Here is a 12,168-nt window from a genome sequence, read left to right on the forward strand (position 1 = left end):
TAAATTTCAATGTTACACTTTTTTGCTATGTCAGCAACTTTTGTTTTTACACAATCGAGCAATTGATGGGGGAATCGGAAGTATACATTTTATACAAAAAAGAACTTCAAAATTTGTATATGAAATAAAATTATTGTAAAGACTTTTACATTAAACTTTCATTTCAACTTAATTCAGAATTAAGGTGGATTTATCTGGATTAGGTAAGATTTTTTTTATTTTTGAACATTTCAAAATAATTCAAACATTTTGTTGTTATTAATTTAAAATAAACTTAAATCTTAGACAATATTGCAACCAAGTTAAACCATTTGGCACCATTTACACATAGTATCTAATTAAATTTCTAAAAACATTCACGATAAGCTTACATAATACCGAAGGTCATTTATTTATAAAATGGAAAATTCGATTAAAACCCAAAACCACAGCAAAAAACAATTAATTACTACTTCTACTACTGATATAGAAAAACCACGAGTTTTACAGAATATACAATTCGGTATCGGATTTCGGTCTCAAAGCAGCACTCCTCGTCTGGTGCCTCTGCTGCTTGCACCACTTCTAGAATCTCATATATCGAACGGTGTTAGTAATATTTTAACTTGATTACTCCACCTAAAACACAGACATAAGGTAGATTTCTCAAACTGTCTTTTCAAATACCTTTTTGGCTGGAACATACATTCTTACGTCATGTCCAAGCCAGCAAAGTCGCTGGATGTTGATTCACTAAGTTATGACAATGTTGTATAGTTCTTCTTTCTTTTGTATAGTTATAGCTAACAGCCAAAAGACCACTTCCAGTGCTGTTTTTTTATTTTAAGATAGGTTTCAAACCAAATAGAGGCACAGGTAGGATGAGCAACCCATAGAACGTGTGTTTTATCGACTGACGCTAGGTCTATTGGCCTGTTGGTAATGGTAACTCCAGCCTGAATATCCTGGGTTATCGAGAGCGGCTTTGTGATCGACAAAATGGCGGATATTGATGTTATATTCGTGTATTTTTTTTTAGAACTCATCGTACTGTGAATGTCAGATTAATGGTGGACCAATTAAGTCGAAAGCTACACTGATGAGCCTAACAACCTAACAAACAGTGCATTTAAAATGATCTTCTACTCTACAGGTATTAGACAGATCCTTTTATAGTTGATGGAACAGTATCCTTAAAAATACCAATAACCCTTTAATATATTCTAAGCCAGAAGAGACATGAATACATATAGCTCATAAAATGAACACAGATAAAGAAGCATAAGATGAAGAGAATAATAACTTGTACAATTTTGTCTTAATTTTAATTAAGTTTTAGAATTAAAAATACGCAGATGATTAAACTAAAAAAAGCCAGTCTATTAAACTTCAATAAATTGCAATTTTTTTGCTAATATGTATTTTGTATATTAATATATTTGTTAGTACCTATATTAAAAAAAACGCCTGTCTGAGTGCGTGTCTAACTTTCTGTCTATCGATTTATCATAAATAAAAACTTTATCTATCACAAAAAAATTACATTTATTTAATTTAAACTTTGTTTTGAAGCAAAATAATAACATGTTACCAATTAGAAAATTTTTTATTTGTTATTATCAAATTCAGAAAAAGAAATATTTATTAATTCAAATAACAACTTTCTAAAGAAAAAGCTTTTATAAAAACAGAAAACCTTTTTAGTAAACAAATTTAATGAAATTCAAAGAAAAAATCTATTTAGAAAACTTTGCAGACTCAATTTAACACCCTGACAAGCAGAAGAGAAGGAGCGGGAAAAGTATTTATCCTTTACGCATTAACGCTATAGCAGGTAGTCAAACACATATCGATTTTCAGTAAACGAGACCTTATTTGTTGGAAAAAAATTAAGTGAAAAAGGAAAAATTATCTCTGCACGTCACAGGTACGAAACCCTGTTGAGTTATCTTAAAATAACTTCAGTTATTGAATAAAAACCACCTGAAAAACCTGAATACACAAAAAACCATACCGACAAGACAGGTAGAAAAACATAAAATGGGAAAGTAACTGACAGGAATTAACACAGATGCAGGCATATTATTAACCCAACAGTCAATTACTTTACTGATAACAGAAATGAAAGATGCGAGGATAATGCGAGGAAAAAGTACATTAAGTAAGGAAGTAAACAAATTTAGCAATGGTTTAATTTAATAAAAATTGAAAAATCTTTCCTACATTGTACAAAGATTAAATTAAATTTGAAATGATTAAGCTTAGTACAAATCCATCTTAATTAGATTTCAATTTTATATCTATTTTTATTTTAAATTGAATAATGCGATACAGGAGGAAAACAACATTAATTTGAGAGCGTGATTCAACCGGTGGTATGAGGAACAGCTCAGAGCAGTTTCAAATTTATTCACTCGATGACGCAAATAAGAGCTAAGAGATATACAGCTATTATAGAATAATCGATGAAATTGTTATATCCTTAATGTTTAAGTATACTTCAATATGACAGTAATACTTATATACTAAATAATTATTTTCAAAATCATTGATTTCAATAAATAAAATTAATCTTTCAAGTTTGGAGCTTTAAATTTGACCATTTGGCAGCGTCTAAACTGCAATTTATATTTTATAAATTGCTATAGTAACTACATTTATGAGAAATATTTGGCATTTAATATATTTGGCAAGTCAAAAAATCAACTTTCCGATTTTACTAAAATTCATAAAATTTTCTTAAAAATGAAACTTAAAATATATTCACTCGGTTATTTCAATTATGCATGAATTTTGTGTTAAATTGGTTTATTGTTTTTAATTAGAATATTCAATTTTACTTGAATTTAATTAATCGATAAAATGCTTGAGTTCTATTACGACAGACGTAGACGTAGCCGTGCTCTGAGGAAATTGTTCATTCACATGCAATTAAATTGCTTGTTAAATTTTAATGAAGCAAAAACTCAGTAAAATTTTGACGTCACTTTATCAATCTTTCATAACCATTTCAAATGGTTGTTGTTGTGCAATGTTCTTTGCTATACAAGTTGAAAATAATTTGGAGAAATTTCATTTACTTAGAAGTTACGAAACGTAATCGCAATTTGCGAACTCACTTAACATAGTTTTGCCTTCAGTAAAATTAATAACTAATAAAATTAGTGCGAAACGGAAATATGCAATGAATTGCTACAGAAATGAAGTGATTTCATTATTTCCGTTGTACTTTTTATTTCAAAACATTACAGTGGAAAGTTATTTTTTGTAATTATCTAAAAAAATATAAGTTGGTAAATTTGCAACCTTAAAGCCCGATATTTGAAGAACAAAGCTAGGTATATTGCCACACAGCGTAGAGCGTAGTAGAAAAAATTACTCCAAATAGTAAATTTTACCATAAATTCGTTAAATAATATAAATATCTTGCCTACAAAATATGAAATCAACTACAAAATATTAGAAAATACTCACTAATTTGAAACCTAAAGCATTGCAGGAATAAAAAAACAAACTCAAAATGATATAAAAGTGCTAGTTCTGGCTTTTAAACGATTTGGCATGAACTCTTTAGCTTGTCTGCAGGCAGCAACATTATCTCAATCTAAGTCTAAGCTATTCTTCCCAGTCAGTCGTTACTTTTAAGTTTAATGAAGCTTCATGAAAGACCACTAAATGGTCTTGGCTCCACCAAGTATGAGGCCACTCCTTTTCGGGGTAGTTCATCGGTTTTCTTGTCTCCCTTAAAACCGCTGTGGAACCCTGTTCCTTTTAGCAGAATCTTTAAGAAGGAGAAAGCATTCCCACACAAATTTTGAAGTCACAAGTTTTTGTGATGAGCTTAGTGCTGTGAATAATAATTTACCGTCAGAGAAAACGCATATGTTTTTCCCTGTAATGGTTTTCCTCAATATATTCCGGGATTTTGTTCATCATATTGCTAATTAGATACACCTAACAAGTTTTAAAAAAAAAATGGCGAAAACAATTCCTCATTTCAAATATCTTGAAAATTATAAATAAAATTCAACAATTTTGTATTAAAAGCCTGTATTGAACTTCTTTGGATTTATATTGAATCTGAAGTTCTACAATTTTAGGTGAAATTGCTAATATACAACAAATATAAGTTGCCAAAAATTTAACCTTATGCTATTTAATCTGATATGAACCACAATGACATAATTATGTTTCGTAAATTATCTTCACATTTGTACTTTATCTCGTTTCATTTCACAGCAACAACAAGGATATCAGTACATGCAATTCTGCTAACAAATTGAAGCAAATATTACATAAATAAATATAAATGGTATATGCTCATACATGTCTATATATGCAGTACTTCCATTTTTGATATATCTACATTTGTTGGTTTTAAGCGCAGCTGGAATCGCATAGTAAATAGTACCCAGAGTAGAAATTTGTAGTACGAGTAGAATTCTAATGCCAGAACTCATGTGACAATTATACTGTCTTCCCTTTACACTATATACGAATATGTACAATCACAGTTGCATACATAAGCCTTAATTTAAAAATGGATTTAATCTGTGCTCTTAGTTATGACTCGCAGACTGGAACATAAATTTCTCTATATATACAGCAGAGTCGCGATATGTGAGGGTATATACAAACAAGTTGACATATGCACACAGAAGACAAAGGGTAGAACAAATGAAAATACTAAACTGTCAACACGCAGAAAATTTTCACACAACAACAATAACATCAGAAAATAGAATAAATATCCATGCAAACCATAGAGATGCACAAACATCTACATAATGGAAACTTCGAATTTAAAGCTGGAAATATGGCAAGCAAAATTTCACAGTTATGGGATCTTGTATGGTGCTTATTTAGGGAGAAGCAAGCTCAACAGCGGTGCCAACAACAGTTCTTTAAGACAGTTTGGAGTTTGTGGGGACAGCGATATTAAAGTGCTTGTCTACATTTAATAGAGTTTTGCACATGTCACTGTTATCCTTTCAAGGATACGCGCCTTACAGCATAACATTGTCATTTTATTAACTTGACATAAACTTTGGTGAGTGGCAAGGAAAAAGTGAATTCAACACATATTTTTAATTAAATTGGAATGTGGGACTTTACTCGTTTAAGAAAATTTCATTTAATTTTTTGCAGTCATTAAGTTATTTCGTATGAGTTATTAACTTGTGGTTCTCTCTGGTTGTCGTATATAATTTTTTTGATTTTTATTAAAAATGGTTACGGGTTTAAAAAGCACTTATAAAGTTCTTATAAAGTTTAAAGTTTGGTGGGTGAGATTTTTATTTAAATTCACATTTCAGTTCAAAGACATATAAATATGCATTATATTTTATTGATTGATGTCGGTATTCATGAATAAAAATGCTTGAAAAATTCAATACAGAACTGAGCAAATCAATCATGCACTCACTTTTGTAATCAGAAAATTGGTTATTACCGCGCCAGTTTCGCATTATTGTGCATTTTAATTAAATTCCATTGTACATGAGTGAATTGAAAATCAAATGCTAATTATATGCAGCCAATCAGTATTCCTATTTAGTAAATGCAATTGTATAAAGTATAGCCAGGTGATGATTTCCTATGTACATAAGCATTCATTTTATTTGAAGAATCGTTTGCTTTTGTATCTAAACTTTTGGAAAATGTTTTTTTTTTTTCACACATAAAATAACTAAATATTATCTAGCATGAAATGTGTTATATCTTCTTTATATAGAATAATTTTACTTTGTTCAATTAACTTATAAATCACTGAGCTAATAAAGTTATTTCAGAATTTTGTGTTCAAATAATGCAATTAAAAACATTTGCATCAATACATTTAGGATGAAATATTTAACAAAATTATGAGTTGCAAATAATTAAGAAAGACACAAAATCTTCCACAAACAAATTAAGTTAACACAATTATGAAAAAATATTTAATTTCATTTCCTTATAATAACATTGAAGAAAACTTTATATTTATCTTCATACTTTCCAAGTGCGAACTTTTTGTTCTCTGAAGTGAAAAATCAACAAATAAAAATTTTGCACAAAAGCTGCAACACAATATACAAAACTAAAAATATCTCAAAAAATAAATAAATTCGAAATAAACGACGTCGTCATCGTCGTCGTCGGAGGCACTAAATAAACTTATAGTTTTGAAAGCGAAATCTCACATGAAATCTGAAATTGGTATTGCGGAAAAACGCAACGGAAACTTTTTATCCTGTGTGACTCATTGAAAAGTCATGCAATTTCGTTGGCAATTGTGACGCCATTGCAATTGTGCGGCAGGCAAGTCGTGCTGTCAACAAATGAAGCCTTTCCAGTTAATTCAAAACAAGAGTTTTGATTGCACTCGTTACTTTTCTGTCAACAATGTATTTGAAGTGTTGCGAATAATTTTTCAATCAATCTATGTTTTTTGATTAAGAGTGTTTAGAAATCGGGCCTTAGGAACAGCACAATTGATTAAAATAGTAGGGACTATAATAGGGACGATTAAATATTATTTTATAAAAAATAATAGCTTTGTACAAGAATGTGTCACGAAGCTCATGGATTGTGCTAATGGAAATGTGGGTTAAAGGACATATAAGTATTGAGCAAAACGAAAAGGCAGATGAACTAGCAAAGCAGGGATCAAGCCATAACCTTTGCGGCCCAGAGTTCAGAATAACTTTGAGCTACAACATAATTGCAGCTTATTTCGATAAGTGGACAGACTAAACTCATGATGCCGTAATGTTGACCTGAGAAGCTATAAAAGTACTTAGCTATTTGCGAAACATCTTAAGCTGGCTGAGCTCATTGATTATTGGACATAGAAACTTAAAGTATTACCTCAAAAAGATAACTCTTGTTGAAGAAGATACTTGCAGACTAATCCTAGGAAAAAAAGATACATCGTGAATATATGGTCCAGCACTGGCAATCAGGAGAATGACTGTCTTGGGACACCATTATGTTGATAAGGACTTGAAAGGCAACGTCAAGCTAAATGAGCTGCTTGCAATAACTAGATATGAAGTTATTTGAATGGAAGCCTCTCTAGCTTCAACTCAATAACTACATCTGAAAATCGAAGGACGAAAAAGAACCCAAGTCGTTTCGTAGTCTACTTCTGCTAATCTTTCATTTCAGTGGGGCCACTTGCTGGGTACTATTTACAACGTCCCACATTATATAATATAAAAAATAAAGTAAAGCGTTAAAACTATGGTTGATGTTTCATGGTAAAAATATGTATTTTAAATTATATATAGTCTATAGATTAAACAAGAAGCTGCTGTTCAAGTGTTTACTCTCCAGTCCATGTCAAAGCTGAGTAGTCAGAAGGAATCTGTCAAAAAGTTACTTATTCTTCTAGGCAGAGAAGAAATGTAGCGCGCTGGATATGCTTTTGTATCAAGTAACCTACTAGTGAGCTCAATACAGATTTCCAAAAGGGAGCCAAAAGGGACCCCCGACGTGATTTAAAAAAGTTAAATTATAAAAGAATAATTTGTTGAAGAGTAAGTATCTTCAACACAGAAAAAATGTCGACCTTTTTTCGGACATTTTTCAAAAGTCAAAATTACAAGTTAACAGTACAAAATTGTTAATTATTGGCACTGCATAATGTACTCTAATTAAAATTATTTGGAGTATAATGTAATAAAGTTGGGCGACTTTTTATATATACACCAAATAATTTAATGAAATTAAATTAAAAATCATGCAAATCATAACCTGGAATAAATGTGTTAAAATGTATTTTGAGAATTTGACAAAACACAAATAAATTTAACAAGATATTAATAAAGGTAAATATTGTTGACAAACATTACAAAAAACAAACTTTGAAAGAAACAATATATTTGATTTTGAATTTTGCTTTTCAATTTCAATAAATCCATAGCCTACTGGATCGCCACAGTGTTGGAAACGTTTCCGATTTTGGCTTGTATCAAAGTTGAATAAAGTTTTGACCATTGATAATTATTAGTGTTTGTATTCATTACAAAATTGTGAAGACCATTGTTAAAAAATCAACAATTAAGTCATTAATACGTTGTGAACAAGACGATTTAATTGCACAGTAGACCTTTAACGACCATATGACTACTTTAATGATGATTATAGTAAAGCAGATGTCAGAATGACAGCTACTGTTTTTCCTTCTAGTGAATTTCAAGTGTGCACTTAACAATATGGAATGATCTATGAAAAAATTCAATTTTATAAAAATAATAAAATATAGAGCTATATACAAAGATTCGTAATACGTTTCGAAAACATGACTACTTTTAAGGGGTGTCATTTGAGTCAGTTTACCACTCCTATTTATAGATTACGCTTCGCTTAACAAACTAACGTGAAGTCTACCAATGACAGACAATGACGGAATCCATTCAAGAAACTTTTAGATATAGATTAAGCGGATGATATGACCAGAGGTGCTATAATATAAACTGAAATATATTACAGCGCACAGAATGCATTTCAGCTCATGATATTCCTGTGAATAATTCTTATATTAAACGATACAAGCATAGTACAAAGTATTGGTTACATTGTTTTATTATTTTAAGTTTCTGTAATCTTATAAATAAATAAACTTATAATTTTTCTATAATGAAAATATGTATATTTCTACAATTTATTTGTATACAATTCGTTGTTAGGGAAATAAATAAGTTATTGTGTTTGCAGAGTCAATACCGAACACGATTTCAAATCACTCAACATAATGTACAAACTACACATATCTCAACCCTAACACTAATTCAGTTTGTGCAATTTCAATTTGTTTAACAATAATTTTATACAATAGATACAAATTGCTATGCACTTAGCAACAATTTAGGGATGCAAACTCAATAACCTTTGCATGGTATTAAATCGCTATTTTATGTAAAATTGAATGCCAACAGACAGTTCAGAAAACAATTAATCTTAGAAGACCGTAGGAGAGATAAAGTGGGAAACTTTGTAATAATAAAAAAAAATAAAAACTAAAAATGATAGAATTTATGTGTGGATGTAGAAAGCTACATCGACCCAAAATACAATTGTTCGCAGCGAATAACTGTGCCATATGTTGTTCCAAAGTTGCTCCTTATAAGTCAACATAATCTCATTTGTTAAGTTGTCCGATTGTCCTGTTGTCTGTTTGTGTAACGATAATGTTTAATGATCACCATACAAAAGAATACCACAAGACAAATGACTGACAACAAAAATTTCATGGTATCCTGCACACGAAGCAAACTAATATACAAATTCGCATCCATTTGTTGTTTTTGCTTATTTATGATATAGACAAATACAGATTATCTGCAAATAAGAGAACAAAAGGAAATAGCTAAAAATTGGATTATAGCACTCATAAATAAATGTTGACATAACACAGATCCAGTATGCATGCCACTACAGGATATGATATGTGCCCAGCAAATCATGACAGCATAAAGGAAAGCTAATCTCGTATAATCATAAAGGGATAAGATAACCACATAAAGCAGGCAAGTTACGAGCACACAAATATTAATAAAAATACGGACATGTCAGTATATAATACTATTAACTTCAAATACTTGTTGTAGTGGACTTTCGGAAGTGTAGTATATAAACATATATTTTTATTATATAACGCTTTATGTGCTACTAATGATGTAATGACAGTTTTCGAAGTAAAGATGTCAAATATTAAAGCTTTAAAATACATGGGAGGGTAGTATTTATTGTGGTCATGAAGGTATATTATGCCAAAGTACATAATAAAAGTACATATTATGAGTGTGCAAAATAAGTAACAACAAATGTAATAAATAGGTTTCATATATGAATAGTACAAAATTTAAGTATAACATAACTTTTATGCTGCTTTAAGCTATTACTTGCTATAATATTGTCATAATGCACTGTATAATAATATAAAAAAAAAAATCATTTTCGCTTTATTAGTGCTTAACTCCTCTCTATATGAATTGTATAGTGATTCAGTTGTACATACAATCAGTATGTATGTATAATCAATTCATTATATCAGATAGTACCTTAACTAGTTGGGGATATGTAAATAAGAGCACTTTTAGTTTCCTTAATAACATTTTTAATTAACATTTTTAATTTATTACGAATACTTCTGTTACAAGTAACAATATATAACGATATTGTTTTTCTGTTTTATTTAATCATTTATTAATTTTATCTCATATCATTTATCTGAAACCAATGTACAAAATCATATTGATGTGACCAAATGTTCATGTACCTTAACCAGGAGTGACAATTTTTCTCTTCTTATGGCAGTAAACTTATTTGCCTCCATTTGGTCTTCTTGGCCTACGATTTGGTTTTCTTCTATTCGGTTTCCTACCAGATCTTCGAGTTGTTCTTCTTGAAGGTTTACGCGTGGTTCTTTTTGTTGTTCGTCTAGTAGTTCTAACTGTTGCGGAAATCGGAATTATTTCCCCTCCATCACCTGCACCGCTTCCACTAATATCACCAACATTACCAGAACTTCCATCAGAGCTACCGCTGCCACTATTTCCAGGACTAACTCCACTTACGCCTGTACTAACAACACCGCCATCTGAGCCGTTGCTGACATTACCATCATTGCCTACAGTACTTTGTGCTGCAACATATGCCACAATAAGAGTTATAATTAGATATATTTTCAAAAGTCTGAAAGCCATGATTTACAACAACTGCTCCATCCGTTTGCAAGAATTTTTGTATTCTTTGTCACCTACTGAAAGGTTTTCTAATTAAACTGATATTTATATAAAAACTAAATTAATGAAGTTAATAAATATTTTCTTAAATTGTTTACTTATATTTCTAATATTTTTTGCACATATTTTTGAACATACTGAAAAAGTAAATAGCAGATCCACAGATTTTTAAGTAGAAATAAAATACAGAACACATTGTCTTCTTTACTTTTATATATAACACATTTTATATATGCTGGCATTTAATTTTAAGTCTTTTTACTTATATGACTTCTAATATCTTCCCAAAAACAAGTATACAAAAAAAAAAGACTTTAATACAATATAATAGACGCAGTAAAGCTGAAAACAATTGTTCAAATATTTTTTAAATAATTATCTGTTGACTCAAATAAATTTTCAAAATGAATAAATAAAAATTAAAGTATGATAACAATTTTTTTATTTACTTCAAAACTTACTAATCAATAAATTACAGAGCAGCTAAGAGCAATCATGCCAAAAGATTAGCCCGAAAAGGTCTCAGCTAATAGCTAACAAAATTGTGAGCAAAGAATAGAAATAGTAATATTATATAGACTGTGAAGACACTTTGCATTTCACGTAATGTGGGAAACAAATATGATATGATATGATATGATATGCCACTTGTTTACTGATACATTAAGCCTAAAAGTCAGAAACCAAAAGCTACTGTAATGTCAATAAACACAAATAGAACACAGTCATTTTTAATAATATCATAATCATTTGAATTAGATTGTTAAGACTCTTTAATTACAATAATCTTACTCTTAATGAAGCTGAAGAGCCCCATTTAAGTTACTTTAAATTAATTAAAGGACTATATGTACACATATATGCATATATGTCATAATGTCTATTCATCATAAATGTAACATGACTTAAGAAAACGTTAACAAAAATATAGTCGATCCAGCATTTATATGAAAACCTTATTCCTTTTTAAAGCCCTTCTTAAAGTAAACTACGGATCTGCTTAAACGAATATTTAACTAATCGACACTAACAAATAAATTCTATCAGGCCAATTTAGCTACAACCTTGAAAGCGCATGAGCTTATAAATTTAGCTCTAACTTTTAACATTCTTTTAGGCTTAAATTAACACAAATTTTATATATCCACATACAGGGTATTGCTTAGTTAAATGCGAAATATTTGAAATGAAATCTTTTAGGCCAAGATTACATCAAAATATGGTGAGATATAGGATACCAAAAAAATATTTCCCAGTAACATCAATGTGTGTCACTACAGAAAAGACTAGTCAAACTAATTTTTAGATTTACCTATTGAAATAAATTACAATAAACTGAAAAATACTATTATAATACTTGAAAGATATAAGTAGTCGGATTTTAAATCTTACTTTCAATCTTTGAATATAGTATTCAAAATTCAACCCAAAAACCAAAGTTTCCCACAGTGAAGCATTT

General features: G+C 29.8%; 1 protein-coding gene across 1 annotated transcript; it reads right to left on the bottom strand.

The window, feature by feature from the left end:
- Nucleotides 1-10,286: 10,286 nt before the first annotated feature.
- LOC119667162 lies at nucleotides 10,287-10,670 on the bottom strand. Its single transcript, XM_038076451.1, has one exon. The coding sequence runs from the start codon at nucleotides 10,668-10,670 to the stop codon at nucleotides 10,287-10,289; it is 384 nt and encodes a 127-aa protein (XP_037932379.1).
- Nucleotides 10,671-12,168: the final 1,498 nt, after the last annotated feature.

Source organism: Teleopsis dalmanni, chromosome 1 (assembly GCF_002237135.1).
Source record: "Teleopsis dalmanni isolate 2A chromosome 1, ASM223713v2, whole genome shotgun sequence".
NCBI lineage: Eukaryota > Metazoa > Arthropoda > Insecta > Diptera > Diopsidae > Teleopsis > Teleopsis dalmanni.

What these genes read in the sequence shown, in the direction of transcription:
- LOC119667162 (XM_038076451.1), bottom strand. Translation starts at nt 10,670, where the DNA reads ATGGCTTTCAGACTTTTGAAAATATATCTAATTATAACTCTTATTGTG.